The following is a 25,072-nucleotide window of genomic DNA, read 5'->3' on the forward strand; positions in this document are numbered from 1 at the left end:
CACAGTTTTACAGCCATCGCTGTGTCTAAGAAAGGATGTAAACTCAACAACTTTTTGACTTTGACAGTATTTGAAGAGGCAGTAGAGAAGAAAGAAACAGACTTAATGTTTATATATAACTTGTGATGCTCTAATGCTCATTACACACACACACACAAACAACCCAAATTATGGATGGATAAAAAATTTGATAATTTTAGATCCTTATTACTGGTAAAACAAAAAAAAAGTCTCACTTCATACTGGAGCCACAAGGAAGGTCATATTATGACTTAAAAATGTTAAGACTCTTTTTGTCAGACTCGGGGTGACTTAATGTCTAAGCTGAGCTTTCAGCTGAATCCTTATTAGCTCTTGGAGGGTTTCTATAGTGTTCAGTGTGTTCAAATTTATTACCTTTTTGACAACCATACCGGTCAAAGATCAATATAAGACTAGTAGGGACAATAAGAGCCTGTTTGCACCTGGCATTAACATGCATCTTTACAGCTCTTATGTAAATATGTCAGTTTCCACAAATGTTTCAAGGGACTACTTGTGATCAATTTTCACATTCCTGCTCTATATGCACATAAGCATGTAGTTACATCATGCAAAGAGCAAATATTTTTAACTGCCAGTCCAACAGTAGTAGCTGACATGTTGAGACAAATGGATTTTTTCAACAAAGAAATTACTTCCTGTATAACATTTACTGAATTGACAAGAATTATTATTTTTTTTTAGATTGCCATTTTTTTTGTAGTGAAGCAGCATATATTGGTTACTATTTACTGTACTGTACTAGTAAAATTTGACATGTTTACCATCAATAAGATGCTGTCTTCTTAGATAAATTTAGTGTACGTGGTGAAATCAGTTGAAACAGTGTGTTCAAACAGTGGCTAAATGTTGGCTGGTAGATGCACTTCAGATAATGAGTAGCCACCAGTGCAATGATGCTGCGACAAAATGACAGAATGTTTTATTTTCTTTACAAGGAAATAAACAACTTAATGTGGTACATTTAATGCTAAATTTCCAAGAAGGCACGAATGATTAGGAATGTGCAGTAACTGTTTAGCAAAGTTCATTTAGTTTCTCTTCACTCAATACTGTGCATTTTTTTTTTAAGGGAGCCTGTTTACTTCATCTGATTGCATCGCTGAACTATTAACTGCAACATCCCCAGTGTGTTCACAAACATCCACTGCTTATCTTGGCAGGTAAGGGAGCCCAAACATGTACTCTGCATCTCATCAAACCAAATAGAAACCAGACACCTATTTCATACAGACTTACAGGACACGAGGACTTCAATGTGGTGACGTTCATGTACTGTTGAAAGCATGTGATAACATGTGGTCCAGATCACCTCTGAATGTGGTTTGAACCAGGTGTAAACAGGCTCTATAGCCTGCAATTGTTTATTAAGAGCACATATTAATTGATATTTATATCAATATATTTATATCTCAGTACTTCCCAATATAATTAATCAATTAATGTGACCTGAGGTCGGTTTCACAAAGATATCTTAGACTAGTCTTAATTTTACTTTTGTGAAATAGTCCAATAGACCAATCTATGAGTAAAGATTGACAAACTATAAGCCACAAATTAGACACGTTCCTTCCAGGCTAAGGCTGAAGACCAATGTTACCATTGGTAACAATCAGTACCACCAACAAAAAACAGGAAAACTGCTTATGGCTTATAATTTCCATTGTTATGGAGAGCAAAGATATCTTTGAGTCTTGTACCATATATTTTTTTAAAATCTTTTTTTGAACATCTTGATGCTCCTCTTAACAGTGGGATTAAAACAGTTTACTGTCAACACATTTTTTTCCTTATCAGATGTTTTTTTGTGTGTATCGTTACACTCAAACTTTCCAAGTAAAATGTCCTTGTAACTGTTGAATTTCTACAAGAGAGGCATATTTTCTACTGGGGTTGGATGAGGTCTCATACTCAGCTGTTTTTATTATTTTGAAAAAGATCTTAATTTACCCAGAATTCATTGTGCCATAATCTTACTTAAGATAGTCAAGAACTACACTGCTTTGTGCAACGGATGAATTTAGCCGAGTATCGGAAGTCTGACCATCTTTTATATCTAAGCCATAGTCAAAGTCTGTCTTTGTGAAACCGGCCCCTGAACACAGATAAGAAACATGAAATAGATGGACTGATTAACGGATGGATTGACAACTTAACTTGACATTAGCCCACTATGAGGCAAAGGGCTTCCTAGCTACTGGAGTTTATAGATGTAAAATATCCCATGACAGCCTGTTAAACTTTACTGATGTCACAGGAACATTACACTATTTTTTAGGTAACAAAGTCCTTAAAAATGTCACACATTAAGGCCATAAACACCAACTGCCACCTCAGTTTGATCTGAATAAGCCAAAGGTTAATGTGAAAGCAGCACTGACTGAACACTGTTTGTGTACAAGCAGGTCCGACTGTTGGACTGACCTGTTGGACGGAGAGTTTGGAGGTTTCAGAGGTAGTCATCCTCACTGGATGGCTCATCCTCATCAAAGTTGTAGCTGTAGTGGTAAGAATTGCTGGGGCCTTCGCCGGGGTCGCTGCTAGTAGCCGAACTCTCCCCGGTGAGCTTCGACCCCTCTGAGCTAGCAGAATGGCTGCGGCTCATCCACCACAGCTGGTGGGCAAAGGTCCGCCCCCAGCTGCAGTGCTGGCCAATAGGGCGCAAGAGCCGGATGAGCTCAGCGGCCTCCTGCCAGTAAGAAGTTCACTTGCTGTGGCCCCGCCCAGAGCGCTGCTTGTTCATGGTGGTCAGCATCTGGCTGATGTAAGAGGTCAGCAGGTCGTCCATCTTGTAGCCCTGCAGGTGAGATGGACACACACAGAATCAGCTTGAAAAGACATCTGATACTCTCAGTCTAATGATGTAAGTTTTGTTTTTAGCTCTTGTTTCGTTATCATGATTGCATAATTAATGTCAACAGCAGTGTGGCTCAGATTTGTGCTCATTTTGATAGTCGTCTTATAATCATGATTGAAAGTTTAATTAAAAAAAAAAAATTTTTTTCAGAGCTTTGACATTTTCAAACAGTGTTAATTTCTTTAACAAAAACTATGACAAAATATTTTTTGTCAACAAACTTATTTCCACTACTAATACAAAGATAACCAATGTCATTGAACACTAAATGTTGATTAAAGAAAATCTAAATTTACCAAAATCTCTTTGTCGTAGTTTTTACCCCCCCCCCCATCTAGTGTGTGTCTCTCTGTGTGTGTTTGTTTGTTTTGCTGCCACCCACCAGCGAAGTCTCACACAGCAGTTTGCTTCCTCGGACCAGGTTGCCAATGGTGATGTGGAAATAGGTGTTCCCACTGCTCCAGTTGGAGATCTTGGTGAAGGGGTGGGTGGTCAGGATGTCCTGCCCGAACACACAGAGAGGGGTAAGTCTCAATTACCCTCAGAGCCTCTGACTGACAGGCTACAATTTAGTATTCAATGGAAAATCCAAGAAACACAGCGACGGGAGCCCCGACTGCTGGCAGATGAATGTGTTGACCGTGTGTCTGAGCATTAAAATAAATCCTTGAACATCATACTGGTGAAGAGGAGAACTATGACTATTTCTATACACAAACCTTCGTCTTTGGGTCGATGAGACTGACTCCATGCTTGTTGATGGCGATCAGCAGGATCTCTGGGAAGTTGGGCTCTGTGGTTTGCTAAAGACAAAAGACAGACACTAATGCGATGATGAAGATATTCATCAACCATCTATTATATTTTATAATTTTTCCATGCACAGCAGAAATGGTCTAAAGTTTGGCTTCATTTCACAAAGATGGATCACAGCAGTGCTCGTTCTAATGGCTGTAAAATGATCATTTCAAGTCAGGGTGGAAACATCTGTGTACACAATATGGGATTCCAGGAATGCCATGTATTTGACACCATGCAGGCAGGCTTAGTGATTTTTATCTTTGTTTAAGAAATCTAAATGAAAATGAATGCTGGACAAATATTCTCTTATTCATCTATTTTACATGTTTAAAGATAATCAGTTGTCTGTTTCTACACCGTATTCACACTCAGAAATAATAAAACAGTTGCACTGATGCTGAAAACCTGTGTAGTCCTACTTTTTTCCACACAGAAAACTGAATGAGAATCAAAGGATATCGATAAAGAAACACAATGATAACCAGAATCGATAATAGCACTGCTATCAAATAAAATCTTATCAGTTGCCATTCCTTCTCGTTTCCTTGCATATTTTCCCTGCACCTCTCCGTCAGAGGGAAAAAAGGACTGTTTTAATTTGAATGACTGATTTTATTTCCCCTGAGTAATGCTTTAAGTAACACCAACAAGCTCACAGCAACATAATACTGATGCCATTAATAAGTTCACAACAGTGTGACGGTGTGATTTTCAGAGCTCCCTGTGGAGATGATGGTGCTCCACAAAGAACACCAGAAGAGAGCAAGTGAAAAAAGACTGAGCTTGTGGTGACATCAGGGGTTCTTTGCTCCACTTCATAAAATGAAAGTGCATTTGTTGTGTGGGACAGATGCATGACGGACATCAAAAATGCTTTCTGTGTGGATTTCTCATGAGGCACTAGGAAAAGATGCAAGTGAGGAAAACAAGGACATAAATGATGAGCTCCCAGAAAGAGCTAAAGACAGGAAATGACAGGTTCAGGTGTGTTTACCTTGACCTCGAAGAAGGCGGAACCAAAGGTTGGCCATTTGTAGATGATCTTCAGAAACATCAGTTTGGCCTCTTCCCGTGATTTACCAGCCTGCTTGTTGAAGTACGCAACCACAGACTGTAATCAGACAAGAAATAATGAATCTGTTTAGATCATCAAAATGTTGACAAACTTTAATTTTTAGCTGCCAGACTGTACATTGAGTAATTTATCAACATGCCCGTTATGTTTGGAACTGCTTATCCCACAGTCCTCCCATCCACCAAAATAGCCAACATATTTAAAAAATTACACATAGAATTTTACTCTTGGGTATAGCGAGGCAAATTAAAAAATGAATACTCGATATTAGCGTGACTGCAGAAAAAAACGTTTTATAAGTGGAGTTTTGCAGGTTTACCCTTTTCCAGTCATCTGGCGACATCTGACGAATGAGATCCTGGGGAACCAGCTCCCGAAGCATCTTGGGAATTGTAGGAAAGTGGGATTTGTCGTCCTCAAACTTGACACGGTAGATGAGCGCTGCAAGTTGGAAAACCTCTTCTCGTGAACACTTATGGTAGCCACGCAAGTATTTAGGCAGCTCCTGATTAAAAGAAAACAATAAGAAGTATTTATATACACAAAGGTACAATTCTTGTATAAATAAATCATAACTGTGTCAGAAGTGAAGGAGAGCATTGCTGTAAAGTTCTTTTTCTCAGTATAAATCCCATTTACTGACCTGATAGTAGTGAAAGATGGAGTCGGCAAAAGAGTCCTTCCCTGGAACTGTGTTGGTCCACAACTTCTTCATGAAGAACACCTGATAGGTCAGAGATGGAACGATTCCTGCAAGAGTCGAAGAAAACAAAAGAGGGTGAAATTTTAATGTTAGTTTATCCAGCCTCCATCATTGAAGTGATAATATTTCAGAAATCCTACAGCCTTGAATAAATTAACAGTTTCAACCAAAACTGAACATTATAAGCTTCACAATGGTTTGATTTATTACTGGACTGAATTAGTTTTAGCTATAGCTCTGGTTTGGTTGAAATAAACTAAAGCTATAGCTTTAGTTCAAGAGGAAAGAATAACTTAGAAAGGTATGTTCCATAAATCTGTAAGCTGTAATAAGACAGGCATGTTCCATAACTGTAATAACTGATATACAGACAAAGAAATGCAGAATATGAATTATCCCAGAGGTGTGTGTCTGTTTCTCAGTCAGATATTTCTCTTTTATTCTACTTCTTTGTAAAATACAATCTCAGAGCTCTTTAGTTGGCTTTTAGTTTGATCCTGATGGACTCATTAATAACTGTAAAGACCTCCTGTCAGCTGACAGGAACGTTACTCATCCATATTCCACTCTTTAATTTTCACGAAAGTACAACATTGAAACTTAAAGTAGATCTGGCAGTATTTTAACTTCCACAGAGGTAAAACAGATACATGTACGAACCGTCTTTAGCTGGTCGAGATTTCTTGATCCAGTCTGTCAAATGTCTGACAAAGTCAAAGAAGAAATCTCCCTCTGGCACACTGATCACCTGCAGAACAAACACACACACATTTATTGTGAAAAAAATATGGGGCCTCAACCAACCATGAAAATGTTACATATTTATATTTTACTATTATTTCTAATACTACAGAAATAGCAGTAAATCTTCCAGTTGAAATTTTAAGTTTCTTAAAATAACCTCCAAAACAAAATCTTTGGGTTGAAACAGATTAATCAAGTAGAAGGTTGTCAGATAAGAACATCTCCCTCAGTCATTCCAATATCCTGACCTGGGCGAACATTTTATTCTGAAGCTCGAACACCGACCTTGTCTGAGATCTTGACGAAGAGGCTGAAGCCCTCAGGAGATTTGAGCAGCAGCCTGGTTGAGATGTTTTGGCAGAAGTCCTTAGCTTTGGTGCTGGACTCCACCTCAAACGCCTGCAGGGTTGACAGACAAACAAACAAACAAACAAACTGAACTATCAAACAACTGAGTTTCTTTGTTGATGAGTGGATGTTTACATGCTGATGTGTGCGTTTCATACTTCGTCTGTATCATCAGGAAAGTAGACTTTGTGGAAGATCTGGGTTGTCTTATGTTGAATGGCTTCCACTTCCACCAAATGAGGAGGATACTTCCTGGATCCGTTACTGTCGCCATGACAGCAATGACAAAAAGGCAGCAAAATGAAAGGTCAGTCCAGTTGTGTTGTGTGTCAGAAAAAAATAAAAAGCTGAGAGCTTATTTTAAAATGTTTTAGAGGGTTAGTTCAGATTCACCAAAGTTACACAATAACAAACTAACTGATCGAGGTGATGGGAAAACGTGCAACTCGAGTGAAACTACTCGTTTTTGCCAAAAGAGAGAGTAACGGCTGTTTCCTGTAACCCCACTTCAAATACTCTGAACAGTCCCTTTAAGTTTTACCGTAGAGCTTTGTGCAGCCTCTGCATGCAGTCTCCAGAGAGCGGGTGGTGTCTCTTGGACTGGAGGAAACGCTGGATGTGCGGCAGCAGTACGTTACTGGGAGGATACAGACCAGTACACAACCACAGCAGCTCCCAGCCTTTCTCCTCACTGTACCTGCAGCAGCACAAAACTCACGTTCAGAATATTGTACATATCTTCGTAAAATAGCTCAAAGTTACGTCCTTAAATATCTTGTTTTGCCCAGAACCCAAAGATATTCAGTTTACTGTCAGAAAGGAGTAAAGAAAGCAGAAATTTTTTGCATTTAAGAAGCCTTAATAAGAGAATTTTGACCTTCTTTTCCTTAAAAAAAAAACCTCAAATTGGTCAATCAATTATCAAAATACTTTATGAACAATTTAATAATTGATTAATAAAAGATCATTTGATTAATTGTTGCAGCTCTATTGTACATACGGGCAAAAATGTAAAATTTTGTTTCCAATGATGCAAAAGCCCTACAGTTTTATATAAAGTTCATAGATTTGCCTTTTGAATCAAAAGAGTAATTTAAGAAAATGTTATAATATTTGTGTTTAGATTGGGTTGGTCCTCTGGTCTGATTTTGTGGAAAAGAAAGATTTAACTCTAAATGAAAAGTGTGAATTAGCATTTAGATATTTGTGTTGAAGAGCAGTGATTCGAGTGATGGTGTCAGTTTACACACTTGACGTGGTTGTCAGTGAGCTGTTTGATGATCTGACAGTAGATCTCATCTTTCAGCGGTTCAGCTTTCAGCGCTCCTTCAAAGATCTGGTCTGTCAACTCATTGACAGAGCGCGTCCTTTTGGACGGGTAGTCGCCCATGTACTTCATCATAGGTGGGAGAGACGTCAAAGAATCAAACTGATTAGCTTGAAAACAAATGTACATGACATGAATATCTGGATGTCAAACAGTGTTTTTTCAGTAAATATCATATATATTCATCAGGTGATTAAAGGATATCTATGAAGGACATGCAGGCGTCCTGAGCCAGTTCCTCATGGTTGACGACCTTCTTCAGCAGCGGCAGCTTGAGTGGCTCTCTGGTGCAGCTCCACATCTTGTCCTTCCCACGATTCTTAGTGACCATCACCCTGCTCAGGGTGTGTTTGGGAGGAGGCCTGGAGGGAGCAGGTGGCACATCAGGAAAAAAATAAAAGGTCATTTGTTATTACTCTGTGTGTTTTTACTTGTGAGCCACGTCAAAGACAGAGATAAAACAAAAATATACATCGAGTTAAGACCATATGAGGTGTTAGAGTCCTTCTCTCCTAAAAGGTCTTGGCTCGTCTTTCTGCTTTTCCAACAATCACCAACTCTTGTTTGGTTGAAATAAACTCTTAACTCACTGAGTCAGACGTAAAAAGTTTGGTAGAGAAGTGAGAGGGAGGAGGAGCGGGGAGAAACTGTGTGTACAGTCAAAATATTTTCACACCTATCTCTGTGAATTAATTCTTCCCCCATCAGTGTTTATTTAAAAAAAAGTTGATAGCCAGCGCCAGTACTTTTGACAAAATTCACAGATTTTTCAACACTCTCAGAATATTCAGTTCTAAGAATATGTTAACAATGAATAAATCAAAAGAAAGAACAGATCTGATAGTGTCAGTCACACAAAAAAAAAGCTTTTGTTTGAGCTTCATTCATTCTTTTTTTATAAGCTCTTGAATGTTGGTTGGTTGCATCAAAAAATCCACTTTTTAGACAAAAACTGAGAAAATAGCGTCTTTATGAAAGAGATACTTTTAAGCGGAATATTGACTTCACGTTTTTAATTTTTGTTTTTTTTTTATCATTTTATTTGATGTGTTTGACATCACTGTCACCGGTGCGGCTAACGTTAGCTGTGTGTGTGTCCCGCCCCCCGCCGGAAAGACTCCGGGAGGCTGGAGTGCTCTCTGTCCCAGCTGGGCCGCGAGTCCCAGGGGCTGCTGCTGAATTCTAGTTTGGTCCTCTTCTTCTCTGAGAGACAATTTTTTGTCAGATTATCTGTCACAGTGTCCCCTACAGCATGGCAGTGAAAACAGCAATTGACAGAATATCTCGTCATCGGGGTGGGGAGAATTAAGAGTTTATTTCTACCAAATCAGAGTTGGTGACTGTTGGAGCAGTGGAAAGACGAACCAAGGAGAGAAGAATGGATGAGATGGTGGATGAGAGCGATGAATTGTCTGTTTCCAGTTAAACAAAAAGGACCTTACTCTGTAGGGATCCTTTTGGTCTCACTCAAAACTCAACCAGTTTCAAAATTTGTTGTGCCTGTTAGTCACTTAGATACAAAGACATGGAAAAATATGGTCCAAGGTGAAAAATACTAAAGTTACCCTTTAAAGGTAAGTGGACAATAAAGGGCTGAGGACTGATCCCTGAGCTTCTCCATAACTGAGATGACTTGAGGAGGATTTCACACTGAATATGAAACCAATTAAGAAACTGAACTGCTACATGACTGTGCTTCTGTGCACCTGAGTGTGTTTGTACCTGAAGTAGTCATAGGAGAACTCCTCCAGCGTGTAGGGTTTCATCCTGCCGTCACTCTCTGGCATGACGAGCTGCGAAACACGAACCGACTCCTGACGCTGGTCCGGTGTCATGGTTACCAGCGCCTGATTGGTTGTACATCAGATTACATAACATTCATTTGACAGATGCTTTTGTTCAAAGTGACAGCAACACGTTAACAAGTTTTTAATATTAACATGATGAAGTTTCAGTGTGCAAAACACAGCTCAGAGTAAGTAACACTCCATTTAAACTGTTTTAATTACATACAGAAAAGTTAATTGGAGCCTCTGGTGGGTTTCCATCTGTGATTTGCTGGATGCAGAGAAATCTACATAGAGCAACATTATGTAACTAGCAGCAGGGAACGCTGTCAGGGAGCGAGACGAGGCTCAGCAGTCTCTATGGGCATTATGGCAGCAGTGAAGAGACTGAAGAGGAAAAAGACCGAGTGAAGGAGAAAAGAGTAAATGCTGGACTGGTTTTTAGTCATTGGCAAGAAGTTTTGTGTAATAAAAGGCTGATGGACAGACAGACTGGCTTGCTGTGTTCTGTGCTGTTGCACTTGCTTCATGTTTGGCTGTTAGCAAACATAATAAATGCATGAGTACAGCTGTCCATATTCATGCCTGCGTTATATAAGTGAATTGCACACTGAAACTGTCAGGGCACCAAATCTTTAAAAAAAAAAAGATGAAAACAATTCATATTGTTGCTTTAACTAAAAATACTTTTAAAATTACTTAAGTTTCAGCAGAGCGAGTGGTGAGCAGACACTGCTGTCAGTACTGCCAATAACATGAAACAGCTTCCACTCCATTAAAAACAACAAGAGGAGGAACTCAGTCAGTAGTTCATGTCCCGAAAGCTTTTTAACTCTCACCACTATGTCTTGCTGAGGTCGGGTCATTGTGGGCAGGACATAGACGCAGTCGGCTGGGAAATCTCCCCTCTGATTGGTTCGTTCGTTTACGCCGTGCGCCCAGCCTGAGTTGAGGACCTGCTCGCCAGTGTCCTGGTCCAATATGATCAGGTCTCCCTTCATGAAGCTCAGGAACGTTGACTCTTCTCCAGCTGTGGAAGGAGGAGTCATACTGAAGTGAGATGATTTATTTATCTCGAGATAAAAAAAACTTCTTCTTCAGAATTGAATCTCTTTTCCTTTTCATTTCTCGGATTTTGAGGAAACAAAAAATCTGAAATAAAATTAAAATGGCACCATGACTGTTCGGGACTTACTGGGGTTGGGGTTGTCCTGCAGCGCGACCACAAACTTGGACCTCTTCCTCAGGCCCTCCAGGAAGGTCACCACCAGGTCTCGGATGTCCTCGGCGTTGTTGGAGGTGAAGGTGTACTCATCTCCTTTGATGGTCGCCAAAGTGAAACTCTGACTCTGCAACTTTCCTCCCCTGAAAGAACAATTTCTCCAAATTAAACAACAAAATATACTGACTGACTGTCACTGATCTCTAGAATGTCACTACAGATCACTGTTACAAAAAAAAAAAGTTTAGGAAAGATCCTGGTTTGGCTTAAAATAACTACTTGGTTTCTTTCAATTATAACGTCAAAGGCTCTGACACCTCGCTTCACTTCATCTTTTGCTCAGACAGATGGAGTTTTAATTCACACAGCTCAAAGGAGCTTCACACATGAATGAAAATAATTATCATTATTGCATTTTCTTAAATAACTGTATAATTTCATAATGTTTTTCTTGGAAGGACAATTTCAAAAGAATGAGAATTGTGAAGGGAATGATGTGCTCTAAGAGGCAGCTTGAAAAGTGAAAAAAGGAAAGAAATAAAAAAATGTATGACTAGAAACAGGCAAATAACAGAGTCAGAAGTGCAGAAGGATGCAAGAAGTAGATGAAGGGGGAATGAAATAAAGGATCGGGAGAGATAGAGGGAGGAGGACCTTAATTGTCACATGACTACAGCTCCCAGCATGCCTCACCTGCTGCTGGAAACTGCAGTGATTTCTGGGAAAGAGAGCTCTAAGAGGACCTGCTCCTGCTCGTCCACAAAATAAACCCCGGTCCAGTTGACGGCAACTATCAGGTCATTTTTAGGCAGACACGGACCTGGCAGGCAGAGAGAGACAGAGGACAGGTCAGACACGTGTCAGAGTTTATAAGATAAAACACCTGGACTTAATACAGATCATAGATCCATTGTGAGGTTAGGCCATCACAGAATGTAGCTGATACAAATAACATAAATACAAAATTTGTATATGACAGCAGGAGCAAAAAGTACAGAAGTCCTGAGATGCAAATGTGGAAAAACAAAATCTGGTGATCCATTTTCTAACTGATCAAAGCTGTTTTTTCTTAACAGGTGAAAATGTTTGACAGAATAATCTTTAAAAGTTCCTTGTTTTTTCCATCTGTGAAGCCGGTGGGAAAAAATGTTTTGGCAGGTGAAGAGCAGCCATGTGTCACGTCCCACGAGACAAGCATCATAAAAGCAGCCAGTCAGCCTGTGTGACTGTGACCAGCTCTTCATCATGGTTAGTGTATGATGTTCCTGAGTTAATGGCGTGCTGATTATGGCTGTAGAATCAGAAAAGAGTCTAATGACGTTGTTTTTACTGTCATAAAATATGTTCACAGCTCTGTCTGCATGGTTACCACTGCGCTCTGGCCATCCAGTACATTATTCTAAATGCATATATCCACGTATGAAGAAAAGAGGGTCGCACTCAGGGGCAACATAATTTCACAAGCTTTTACTTAATCATGTCTGGCAGGTCGACAGACACAGTTTTTCCTGCCAGTGTGTGCACATTCAAGTCCTCAGTCACTAACTGAGTGACTGAGGACTTGTATGTGCACACAAAAAATAAAGTTTAGTGTTTGGGAAAGATCACAGTTTGGGTTAAAATAACTACTTGGAATGAAAGTAGTTAATTAGTTAAGTAGTTAGTTAATTATGACGTCAAAGGCTCTGACGCCTCACTGTGTCCTTTGCTCCAGACAGATGGAGTGTGTGCACATACAAGTCTTCAATCACTAACTAAGTGAATGAGGACTTGTACGCACACACACTGATGAAGGTCAGACGGCTGAAAATGTTTTGTGTGTTTCCTGCCAGACATCATTAAATTAAAAGCTTGTGAAATCATACTGTCTTTGAGTGTGACCTTCTTTTCTTCATACAAAAAATGTCTGTAGAACATCTGATTTTTGAATGAAGTTTGGTTCAACAGCATCAGAACAGCTAAATAAAGTGTCTCGATGATATAAAAAGTGATAGATGTCTGAAATACATCACCTGAAGATTCAGTGAAGTAGTTTTATGTCAGGGTCGTCTACTTTGATGGAGGCAGACTGGAAGACCATTATTCTGTTTTTTCTGTGTATTACAAAAGACAACATAACTTCTTGCTGCCTGGTCAGAAGATCTGGCCTCCTAATAGATTAACAGTTATGCGGTTTTCTTATTTTATGTTTAAACTGGCCACAGAGTTTGTATTGATCACCAATCCAATCAGAGTGGCTATTTTCACCAAAAAAAGGGTGGGGGCATGACGCAGGAGCAAAGTATCTGGATGGATTGCTCTCATCCGTACGTTTTTGTTGTTGCGGTACTAATTTCAGCCACAAGAGGCTGAAATGCATTTCTACTCCACATTCTAAATAGGACTAAAAGCATTCATGTCTTCTTACAGGTGAGTTTTAATTTCTCCATGGAGTCCATGCTTTGAACACACCATCATACTTAATACAAATGTGTCAGGCTGATTGGCTTTAATGTATTAACCTCCGTCCCACCTCGTCCAGTACACGGTCCTGATTGAGCACTGATCCTCTGATCACATGTTCAGGTGTATGAGACGTCATCGATGCTCACCTGAAAACTTAAAGGCTTCGTAGAAACGAGAGAAGAGCAGAGGCCACTTGTGGCGAGCGAAGTCCACCACTTCCTCCTTCACCTTCTGAGGGTCAAACCTCTTCTGGGTGTAGATGCCCTGAGCACACCGACACAGACATTTTATTATTTTTATGTGCGAAAAGAGAAATCACTATGAGGTGTCTTTGTGGCAGATGGTGTTACATACAGTCAATGTATGTATGCAAATATATGCTAATTTTTTAAATAATTCCTGCCCTTGAATAAGAATGTAAATGCAAGCAAGCATAACATCCTCTGTAGATTTAAAGCCCATCAAATACGGCTCACAGAATATTAAAAATCATCAGGCTTCAGGGCACGATTGATTGATTATTGCAGTTTAGGCGAGTTTAGATGGCAAACTGAATTGACTGAGTTAATATTAAATATATTTAGATGTAATTGCCACCAGTTTGTAGACACTTCATTAGTTCCCTTACTCTGATTCACTGCAGCTGTCAGAAAATCATCATATCTATCACCTCTGAGGCCGACATGAGCTGCTTCCCACTCTTGTCTGCTCATTATTAACTAGATTTTTCAGTATTACTACATTCATTTTCAGTCAGCATAACGTGCATGCCTTCATTTCATTAGCTTCTACCTTTTCTACTTTTTCAACCAGATTTAAATCTGATCAAAATCAAGGTCAGAGCCAAAAAAAACGCACCAACTGAGGGTTCACTCAGCCAGTCAGATAATTGGTCCCTCAGAGGAATGTTTGCATAATGCAAAATCCAACCTGATAATTAAGCTTCGTGCATTTAGTTGAAAATGTTTATAGAGACATTTTAAAATATACAGAAAGGCATTTCAACATTTCATTACATTCACTATATCATCTGTATGCATCTATCACCAAACAGCCTCTTCTCACAGTGTCTGTTTTTCCTCAATGTGATAACATCCTGTGCACAAAACTAACAATACATTCTGTTTATGACAAGACGTGGTGAGGTTGGCCTCCTGTCACTGAGGTTTACCATGTTCACCACCTTAGTTTAGCTTGTTAGCATGCTAAGATTGGATAATTAGCTGTAAACCAAAAGTTCAGCTGATGATGGTTTCACAGGTATTTGGTCATAAACCAAAGTACTGGATCATTTAAAATTTTGACTTGATCAAAAGTCATTTTCAACAATTCATCTTCTGAGTACCAAGAATGTCTGTACAAACTTTCATGGCAATCCATGCAATATTCTTTGATTTATATCAGTCTGGATCAAAGTGGTGGACAGACTGTCATCCCTACATTCTTGACTAAAAACCGCAGGGTTGCTTCTCGATAAATTCACAGAAAGGAAGTTATAAAAGACGAGCACCTTTTTGTGTGCAGCCATGATGAAATGAGCCCACTTCTCCACCGTCCTGGAGGTGTTGATCTCTCTGTCGGGGATGTAGGAGGGGATGAGGCTGAGCAGGCGCTCCAGAAGGATCTCTGAACCGTAGTCAACGTAATACTGCTGAGAAGCCAGTTCTGCCAGGTCATCCTGGGGACACAGAGAGACACATGCTGATAAGAGTTCACGTGGCGTCGTGTTCTTACATTGGGGGTGCAAAAAACAAACAGGCGAGGGAAATGAAGGACAAGAGAATGAACATAAAGAAGAACAGACCCTGTCACAGCGGTATTCTCCGAACTTGACGCCCCTGACGGTTTGCTGGTAGATGAGGTTGGTGGCGACCTGGTCGTCGGCGGGGCTGTGCCAGGGCGTGAAGATCTCCTTCCTGAAGAACAGCCTCCAGGGGGCGTTCCTCTCCTGGGCTCCCTGCTCCTTCGCGTACTGCTCGCACTGCGACACAGCGTCCATCACGTGATCGTTCCCGCTGCCTAAAGACGACACCTGTGGGAGGAGAAGACACGTTTACTGCTGCTTCTGTTACTTTGATTTAATTTCTTTCACTCATGCTGAAGATTTAAACTGGCAGTTTGTAAACTGCACCGTGAAAAGTGAGAACATTTTATCTGGTCCCCACTTCTTCAGGCTGTTTGAGGATCACTCAGGTTCAGATTACAAATCAGTTTAGGTTAAGGTTAGGGGCTGGACAGCACCAATGATCCTCCTCATGGTTTATGTAGTAATGTAAATGTGTGTGTGTGTGTCCACCTTGTCAAACAGTGCAATGTAGAGTGAGAACCCGAATCGGTCCCGCAGGTTGATTTTATCAGACAGGGCGCTGCAGAGCTCCTTGGCTGTGGTGGCTGAGTCCGTCAGCAGCGTTTTAGTCGTGCCGTCCATGAACGTCACCGGCAGCATGATGGGTTTCTTCGACTTGGTGGCCTGGATGGAGATTTCAGAGCTTTAGTCGAGTTGCTTTAAGCGCTCCCTGCTGCTCACATCAAGTGTTCCTCTGTCCTCTGTCTTCCACACTCATCTTTGACTTACTGTTAACTTTCTTATCTTAAAGTACTTTTATTTATCTGCTGTTTCTGACGTGTTTCTTGATATGCAAATGATATTGCAGTTTTTATGTATGGAACATAGTTTCACTCTTATTTCCATTTGTTTGCAGTAGCCAGCATATGATAATAAAGTGCATTGAAGGTGCTTTTCTCTCAGACTGTCACGCTCACTGCTCATTGACTCCACTCAATCTTCTCAAGACAATAAACGTCTTTCCCTCTACTGAGATGTTATTTTACAACAAGGCCTAAACACAACATTCGTCTGGTTTTCTTACAGTGAACTTGGAAATCTGCAAATACAGTAGCATGAGTTTAGTCCTACTTTTAAAAACAACGAGGCCAAATTGCTGCTGTAATCAACCCAAATATTATGCACACAACAATTTCTTATGTGTGAGACACCGACATCAAGTTTACTACCACTGATTATATACAGGATAAAAAGTATGCACACTGAAGCATTCAGTGGGAAAAGACCAAAAATGCTGCATCAACTTTAAACTAATATTAAACACAAGAGAACCTGTGATTATTTTTCTAGTCTCAATCAGATCTGTGTTTGTGTTTGTACCTGCAGCTCCAGCCAGGAAGGAGGTTGTGTCCTCGTCCCGTTGACAAATGTTCGTCTCAGTCTCTCTTCACAGTACGGAGCGTAACCCGGCGGCCCGCTGCTGATAAAGTTCCTCAGGTACTGAAGGTAAACAAATTCAACAAAACAGGTGTAAGTTCCAGATATGCAGGCAGCAGATAACAAAACAAAAAAGTAATTTACTGTCACGTGACAACAGAGATAGACTTTAAATATATTGCTTTCTAACACAAAAACAAAAAGACTCCTTGAATTCATCCTGTAAAAAAAAAAAAAAAAGTTCACAAAAATCAAAGAATTCTGGGTGTTCTGACCTTGACAAATTTGTCTGAGGGGGCGAAGCAGCCGACACACAGAGAGATGAGGATCCAGCCCCGAGCGTGAGAACTCTTAGACGGGTTCTGACTCAGCTGCTTACAGATCTGACAATAAATCTCATCCCTAAAACACGCACGCACACACACACACACACACACACACACACACACACACACACACACACACACTCGGTTAGACAGCTTATATTAATGCTATACTGACTTGACTGATACATTTTGTGTGTGTGTGTACCTCAGTGTTGGCCTCAGGATCCCGTTACCGATGATGAAGTGAAGTTTCTCCAGGTTGGACGTTGGCCGGTCCTCCAGCATGCTGTTGCCGTGGAGACTGTACTCACCATCGTTAAGGCGCTTGGTGACCTGAAACGCATCACGGTGTAACTTTTCTAATTCTGCAACCTAAAGATGAAACTATCAGGAAGGTAATCGAGCTTTTTATAATCTGCCTCTCTCTCTCACACCTCCTCTGTGATCTTGGATTTCTTCTTCAGGGTGAGGGACACCAGTTTGTGTCGGACGCTGTTCTTCTTGTGGCTGTCGGAGTGAGGCGTCTGGAAGCGGGACAAGACAGTGAACAGCTCATACACTGATTAGACATCAGCTCCTGATAGCAACACACAATAGATAACAACAAAGGTCCGAGACCCAGCAGAGGTACAGTAAAAGACTTCAGGATCACCTAGAAAACTATTCCTTTTCCTTCGTCCCTAATTAAAGTTACAGCTCATGGTGAGAACACTCTGGGCTTCTTGTGAGGACATTTCTATACTTGTATCTGAAATTTCTTTCACTTTTATGTGGTTTGCTCACACAAGTGTTTCATTTCAGATTAATCAAACTCTTTTGACTGCACAGACTTTTCTTAAAAGTTTGTTTCAGCCTGTTGAATGTCACCAGTTCAAGAGGAGATGCACATTCATAAAATGTGATCACCTGCATGATCAACACCACTAAATCTGCCATATAAGAGAGCCTGCTCCACGCCGTTTAGGAGTTGAATTACACAAGAGAGAGGTTCAAGTCTCACTTTTCAGCAGTCAAATCCTTAAAAACATTATGATTATGCTCCTCAAATGCAAAGTATTTCGAGTACGGATCAATAACGAGTCACAAATGAGATGGAGATTAGTTAATATGCCACCCACAGATTAATAAACGATTGGGAACAACAGAAAATCAATGTGTAATGAACAGGGTGAGTCTGGAGAAAAATTAGACCCACATTTTACTCCAAATCAAAGGCTGTCAAAAGAAAGAATGCATATTTAAGCAGTTAATCAGTGAAAAAAAGAATCACTTCTGACTATCACATGAACAGTTTTAAATATCTCCAGGTTAGACGCTGTTCTTGAAATAAGAGGAAAGTTTATAAATTACCTGCAGCCTCTTACTGAATATCTTTGGAAAGTCTATGAACTATGTAATAATGTTAAAAATTAGATTTAACCTGTAGGACAACATGAAAATGTACAAGGATTTCATGTGGTTGAAAATAAATCTCATCTCTGTGTTTTTATTGCTTGTCAATCTAAGCAGACGTTTGTCAGGAAACACGGCTGATAGTGTAATGACAGCAGCACATTACAGAGCAGCTCGAAATTAATCATTTATAAACTCAAACTAATAAATTGTATCCTCCTCTTCTTCTCCTCACCTCCCCCTCCCCCTGCAGCGCCTGCAGCTCCCTCTTGTACGTCTTCTTTCCCAGCGTCTCGTAGATTTTGGTCATGACGGGGATCTTCTCGCTGCCGTCGCTGATGGCCGTGTGGTACTTCGGCTCGGGCAGATCTCCCATGAACCTCAGCACCGTGATCCACACCGCCAGAGCAGCCTGGGCCGGGACATAAAATAAATATCTGTTTATGAAGTTCATAATGTGAAATGTTATCTACAGAAAAGATGTTTTGCTCGTTGCATCTTAGAGAGGACTTTAAAAATCACTGCTCTCCAAAGGATTTGTAACCTAATTACTTGTAAACTAACTGGTTAGTTAGTTTGTGTTCCTGCACAGCTGTATCAAAACTAGACTGCTGTGGGGTCAGAGGTGAAAGGTGACCTACCAGCTGGTCTCCCTCGTCGTCATGGAACAGCAGAGGCTGTTTGAGAGGCCGTCGGACGTAGGTGTGTGTGGTGGTGCCCTGGAAATAGGTGGCGGCAAACTTTGCAAACTTGTACTCTGATAAATCCTCCTCTTCGTCATCCTCGGGCAGAGGAAGAGCTTCATCCAGATCCTCCTCCTCCAGCTCCTGATGGGTTCGCTCCAGGTCCTGCAGAAGAGACCGGGCAGGTCAGGTGAAAATCTCCAGACTGAAACTTCGGTGGCTTTTTAAAAATGTTTTTTAAGAAGTAAGTGATAACAACTGTCTGACCTCTTTCAGCCTCTCAAAACCCTCACAGACAGTATGTATTTTGTATGTTGTGGCTCTTAAACCCAAGACAAACAGTTATTTTTCATCTCATACAGAGGGACAAAAACCTTTTGTCAACTCACCTCAAACCCGGCGGGTGCTTGTCCCTCCTGGCCCGGGAAGGAGCCCGTTGTCCCCAGGAAGCCGAACATCTTGTCCACCATGTCGGAGTCGTTGACGGGCTCCATTCGAGCCTTTTCCATCTGCTCCACCAGCTCCTTCTTCTTCCGAGCCTCCTCCTTCTCCTTCTTCTCCCGCTCAGCGTCCTCTTTAGCCAGCTGGGCCAGACGCTCCTAGAAAATCAAAACATCATAGTGGTTTTGAAATGATGGGGCAATAATAATTCTAATTAATAGTAATCTATTACACATTATGGGCGCTAAATTTTACAAAAAGTCATAGCCTCATATAAGCGAGAAAAAATGGTTTCCATAATAATGTGAACACAGATTTCCTGAGAGTTATTGTAATGAAACAAGTAAATATTATACTCCTCATTATTGCAAGTGAGATGTAATAAGCCACAAGCACATGACAAATTAAAATAAAGACATGCTGATTGATAATCTGGTTTCCTGAGTTCATGTAAACATAATGAATAGAACCAGGGGTATATTCGAGAAAAGAAACTGAAGATCTTCTGAATCTGAATATGGCCTTACACTCTTTAGGATGATACATAAACTGAGCTTTTCAAAGTGTTGTTGAACTCCCACCTGATGTTTGCGTTCAGCCTCTGCCTTCGCTCTCTTCGCTGACATCTGATTCCTCAGTTTGGCCTCTTCAGCCAGACGCATCTTCTCCGCCTCCAGCCGCCTGCGGTACTGAAGGGGCAGAGAAAACAGTCCAATTTGTATCGTTAACATCTCAGTTCAAAATCTGACTGAAACTGTGTCAAATCCAAGTAAACAGCTGAGAGGACAGCGACAAATGACAAATGGAATAATGGTGATCACATTCATTTGAGAAAATTAATCAAGTAATTAGTAATTAATTACCTAATATATGTACATATACATAGACTGAATTCATTACAAGTCTTTGTTCTCATTTCACAGATTTATCTACTGTTAGTCGGTTCAATCAGTCACAATTCAGTATATTTTATAAACTGATCAATTGTTGTACCATATTTCCTCAAACAATGATCTGGACCTTTAATTACCTCAACTGCAGACGAAACCAGGCTTTTATTTGAAGCTGGCTTGTATTAGAGATTTATTTCTAATTCCCCTTTGTTTGATAAGTGTAGTTTGCCATATTTTATTGATATGTCAAGCCTTTTTTTTGGATCCACTCCTATTTTATGCTGTTAAGACAAACTCATTACTCTCCGCATTTGTTTCAAATTAAAAGCCCCTTAGCATCTCTTCATTTCAGGCTTTTATTGTGAAACAGGTGCAGGTCGTGGAAAAGTCACTGACTTGTGTGGTTCCCATTCACAGCTACTGAAATCTTGTGGTATTTGTGTTTTAGTGCAAAATACAGTTTGGCTGAGACACAAACACACAAACACCTGCAGTGGCTGAAAGTGGACAGTAATACTTTAAATATATATAATATATAATTAATCCAGAACAACCAAATGAAAACAGCATGATTATATTGTTGAATTTATTAACTTAAAGAGATGGAAATGCTATAGCCTATATTTGGGAGCCATTTTTTTTTTCCAACCCGACGCTGGCCACTATTCGAGATCTAGCTTTTATCTGAAGACTTTTTAGTTAAGGAAACATGTTTGTGTGTGTGTGTGTCTACCTCTCCCTTCAGCCTCTTGTACAGCCGGCGGGCGATCATGCCTCTGGTGTAGGCCTGGATGGTGATGACGGCCCACAGCCGGTGTCTGAATGCCCGCCGTACCAAGAAACCCCGACAGCGACCCTGGAAGGACGTGATTCTCTGACGGGCCACGTGATACGACGCACACAACTTCCTGGAACGAACCAAAGCCTGAAGGCGAGAGAAGCCCGCTCGCATCTGACGAGACACAGAGAAACAAAAAGAACATGTCAAGAGTAGAGGAAGATTTATTTTCTGATCACGTTGAATTAGAGGGGAAACACAGAGATGCTCCTCACAGCTCCGTAGTTCTTCCTGCACTGATACCCTCTCCAAGTCTTCTGGATCAACACAGCCGACTTCCTCATCTTCAGGAAGTTGGATCTGATGGCAGGAAAAAGTTTTCCTGAATCTACACGGCAAAACATTTTATCACCAACAAAGAAAGCTGCAGACTGAAACCAGGTTTTTAAGGCCTACCTGTCTTTAAAACCTCGAACCACCTTCTGGATGAGGATGACCTTGTCTGTGATGGCCTTGTCTCTCTCGATCTCCAGCAGCATGTCGTGGTGATCCTGCACACCAGGAGAGACAACGAATAAATAACAAACAAACAAAAACTGCACTTTTTCTTTACTTGTTCATTTGAGACTCTAAAATCAAACAGTCTACAGTCAGCTGGCTGCTCTGTGAGGCTGAACTGGCATAGCAGTGGTTTGAGCTGAGTGCTAACATCAGAATGCTAACATGCTCATAGTGCTAATGAATTGATGTTTAGAAGGTATAAGGTTTAAGTTCACAAGCTTAGCTTCAGCATTTCAGCATGACAACATTTTCTAATTACCATGGAAACCACCACTGTCTGTACAAAATGTCATAGTACTTTCATCTTCATTTGAAATGTGAAGTTGCACACTGACACAGAATATCTGCCGTCCCAACATGTGGAAAGTGAACTTGGTCACGTGTTTGTCACATTTTCCCCGCCAAGCTTTAATCTTTCCAGTTTGCCAACATGACATCTAAAAGAACATTAAGACCTTTAACTTCATTCTGTCTCTTCCCCCTGTGATCTGTCTATCCTGTCAGGGAAGTGTGGGCACTGCCCTGCCCTCACCCCCCTGCACTCTCTACTTCCTGTTCAGCTTCCTGTCCAACCGAACAGAAAAAGGCCTGAGGTCAGCCTTCAAAACAGAGGAGTCAAGAGATGTTGTGTATCAGCTGCAGCATGCTAGTCTGATTAGCCTTATTAGCCCAAGTCACGGCAAACACAAATGGAATGAGAGAGATGAGCTGGAGAATTGTCCAATGACATTTAGATCCACTGTGTGTGCAAACACGTCATTGCTCCATCAGAATATAAACAAAAGGAGCGTCGGTGTTTCAACAGGCGACGCTGTGCAGGAGTCACACTGTGAAAACAAACAGCTGAGCCGAAATCATCATGAGCTGATATTTTCATTTAACCTCTAGGGAAAGAAGTGACAGTGTCACCGTGGCAACCAGCTAACGGATGCACCTTACAAGTGACTTTTAACCTCTGGACAACATCTGTCCTCAGTGGACAGAGAACAAAAACACACACATGCAGCTCATATCAAGTTTTAAAAATTTACACAAACTGACAAACATATGTCCACCTGATGGGAACTCAAACTCCTTTGGTCATTTTCTCTTGCACACACACACACACGCACACGCACACGCACACGCACACGCACACTCTCACACACACACACACACACACACACACACACACACACACACACAGTCACACAGAGCGGGAAACCAAAACACAGTCTTTCCTGTCAGCTGACTTGTCAACTGAAAAAATCACATCAGATTCTCACAACTGGGATGAACTGGCTCCTCCTCTGTGTAATGTGTTCAACAGCCGACAATCCTGTGTGATGCCGTTAGTTTATTAAAATCTCCATTACCTAATGTCATGACGTCTGCTGGCTTCCTGAGGTTCAACAACATGTTATCATTTCTACATGAAGCAGAATCAGAAGAAATTGTCTGTGACTGAATATCAGCAGTCAAGATAACAAAGATTTATTTGCTGTTGTCATGAATGACAGATTTGAAGGTTAATGAAGTCCCAGAGGATGTGTGAGGGATTTACTCCTTCTGTGTGATAATATCTGACACAGTAAAGTTTCTTTTAGAAATTAAAGGTCAGATTTGATCCAATTTTCTTATAGTCACTAGTGAAGGAAATCTACAGAGCAGAACTGGGGATGAATAAACTGCAAACAGATGACTGATATTCATGAAAGCTGTTTGACTTATTAAATGTTCTCCTCAGGCTGCTGTATCCTCTGATCGTTCACCACATCACCAATTGAGCAGAACTGCCCTTTAACGCAGGAGTACCTTGAGGAAGATCTTGGTCTTTCCCATCTGCCAGTCATCGTCTCTGCCGAGGACGGCCTCAGCGATCCTCTGACAGGTTCCTCGCAGGTCCTCCTGATGGGATGGAGACACGACAACAGAGATGTCAACATGTTGTGACTTCATCTTACAAACAGCGTGTGTGTGTGTGTGTGTGTGTGTGTGTGTGTGTGTGTGTGTGTGTGTGTGTGTTCACGCGCGCGTGTGTGTGTGTTCACGTGTGTGTGCTGCCGCATTCACCACAGAACGGTGGTGGAGGTGAAATGTCTTTGGAGAACGAGAGGAACATGAATATCTGGATAAATTTCTTTATAAATTTAATACTTTGGGTTTTGTGAGAACAATTTCAAAAAATAATGTGCGACTGTGCGCAAATGCAAAATTAATTTTAGTCACAGGCACAACTTAGTAAAAGAACAAACATGAACTAAATCATGAGTCTAATCTCACGACACACAGAGCAGCAGAGGAAACCGTAACATGCTGGGATCCAAGGAAAACAGACTGCTGCTGGATTATGGGAAAAACTGCGTGGTTTCAGTCATCAGAAAACACTGAATCATGATGACAGGTGCACACACAGACACACACTGTATGTTACTGGTGTCCAGTGATAAATCCTAAATCACAGCTCTGTATTGATAATAGATAATTCTGTATTGATCAGAATATAAGACGACCCTGATTCAGCACTTTCTTCTTTCATCGTCAGTGACGTTGATTCTTGGCTGATTGACAGTTAATTCAGTCCACAGTTTGTTTCTGTTGTCGATGTTTGGAGAAACTTTGGATTTATTTTTACTCATGAAAGACACATGAATCCTCACAAACTTAACTGGGACAACAAAGAACCTTAAGTGCTGAATAACTTTCAAAGACTTTAAACTGATTTAAAACTTTCACTTGTCAGACTGACTTTTGACTAAGAATTACATATAGTCATTTATTTTATTTACTTATTTTTACTTTTGTTTAAACTTTACTCTATTTGACTTTATTTGATATTTTATTAATATATTTCCTCATTCTGGACATCAATTTTACTGTTATTTTATTATTTTGTCTTAATCTATTTTATTCTAGGCTTTATTTGCTCTAATCTATTATTATTTTATATTATAATGACTATTATTAAAGTTACTTTTAAATCTAAACTAACCTGTGTAGACCTGTATGGATGGTGCCATACAAATTAAGTTTGATTGATTGGAAAAAACTTGCGAGCCTAGCAACAAAAAGCTACAAACAGATGATGTTGTGAATATGTTATTTTTTCAATCATAATTTCCAGGCAAAAAACATTTGCTTACATTTGGTTTAATAAAATAATTAAATAAGTGTTCACACCTAAAACACACACACACACACACACACACACACACACACACACACAACACATACACCTGTAGGAACACTCTACCTGTTTGTACGCTGGTTTGACTCCTGGCATGAGCACCCGGTAGCGGTCAACGAACTCCACGAAGGTGTAGCGGATTGGATATCCTGCGCGGCGGATCCGAATGGTCTCCATCATCCCAGAGTACCTCAGCTGACGCACACACAGCTCCCTGTCAAACAACTACACACACACACACACACACACACACACACA

General features: G+C 40.6%; 1 protein-coding gene across 1 annotated transcript in view; it reads right to left on the minus strand.

Moving 5' to 3' along the window:
* Window positions 1-2,464: 2,464 nt before the first annotated feature.
* The window catches only part of myo7aa (myosin VIIAa), a 38,876-nt gene continuing 16,268 nt past the window's right edge, over window positions 2,465-25,072 (minus strand). Inside the window, exons 17-49 of the mRNA XM_084717608.1 lie at window positions 24,881-25,039; window positions 23,443-23,535; window positions 21,544-21,638; window positions 21,363-21,447; window positions 21,043-21,261; window positions 19,998-20,105; window positions 19,365-19,574; window positions 18,934-19,140; window positions 18,528-18,704; window positions 17,335-17,424; window positions 17,106-17,233; window positions 16,850-16,976; window positions 16,518-16,637; window positions 15,648-15,821; window positions 15,156-15,383; window positions 14,862-15,029; window positions 13,498-13,615; window positions 11,600-11,726; window positions 10,880-11,049; window positions 10,524-10,714; window positions 9,620-9,744; window positions 8,102-8,259; window positions 7,821-7,974; window positions 7,112-7,267; window positions 6,729-6,834; window positions 6,508-6,621; window positions 6,139-6,226; window positions 5,419-5,525; window positions 5,095-5,280; window positions 4,695-4,811; window positions 3,619-3,702; window positions 3,282-3,401; window positions 2,465-2,839 (exon numbers count right to left, since the gene is read on the minus strand). Of these exons, the coding sequence (XP_084573734.1) occupies window positions 2,747-2,839; window positions 3,282-3,401; window positions 3,619-3,702; window positions 4,695-4,811; window positions 5,095-5,280; window positions 5,419-5,525; window positions 6,139-6,226; window positions 6,508-6,621; window positions 6,729-6,834; window positions 7,112-7,267; window positions 7,821-7,974; window positions 8,102-8,259; window positions 9,620-9,744; window positions 10,524-10,714; window positions 10,880-11,049; window positions 11,600-11,726; window positions 13,498-13,615; window positions 14,862-15,029; window positions 15,156-15,383; window positions 15,648-15,821; window positions 16,518-16,637; window positions 16,850-16,976; window positions 17,106-17,233; window positions 17,335-17,424; window positions 18,528-18,704; window positions 18,934-19,140; window positions 19,365-19,574; window positions 19,998-20,105; window positions 21,043-21,261; window positions 21,363-21,447; window positions 21,544-21,638; window positions 23,443-23,535; window positions 24,881-25,039 (4,602 nt within the window). The 3' untranslated portion in view covers window positions 2,465-2,746. The remainder of the gene's footprint in view (window positions 2,840-3,281; window positions 3,402-3,618; window positions 3,703-4,694; window positions 4,812-5,094; window positions 5,281-5,418; window positions 5,526-6,138; window positions 6,227-6,507; window positions 6,622-6,728; window positions 6,835-7,111; window positions 7,268-7,820; window positions 7,975-8,101; window positions 8,260-9,619; window positions 9,745-10,523; window positions 10,715-10,879; window positions 11,050-11,599; window positions 11,727-13,497; window positions 13,616-14,861; window positions 15,030-15,155; window positions 15,384-15,647; window positions 15,822-16,517; window positions 16,638-16,849; window positions 16,977-17,105; window positions 17,234-17,334; window positions 17,425-18,527; window positions 18,705-18,933; window positions 19,141-19,364; window positions 19,575-19,997; window positions 20,106-21,042; window positions 21,262-21,362; window positions 21,448-21,543; window positions 21,639-23,442; window positions 23,536-24,880; window positions 25,040-25,072) is intronic.

This window comes from Lutjanus erythropterus, chromosome 4 (assembly GCF_056507025.1).
Source record: "Lutjanus erythropterus isolate fLutEry1 chromosome 4, fLutEry1.hap2, whole genome shotgun sequence".
NCBI classification, from domain to species: domain Eukaryota; kingdom Metazoa; phylum Chordata; class Actinopteri; order Lutjaniformes; family Lutjanidae; genus Lutjanus; species Lutjanus erythropterus.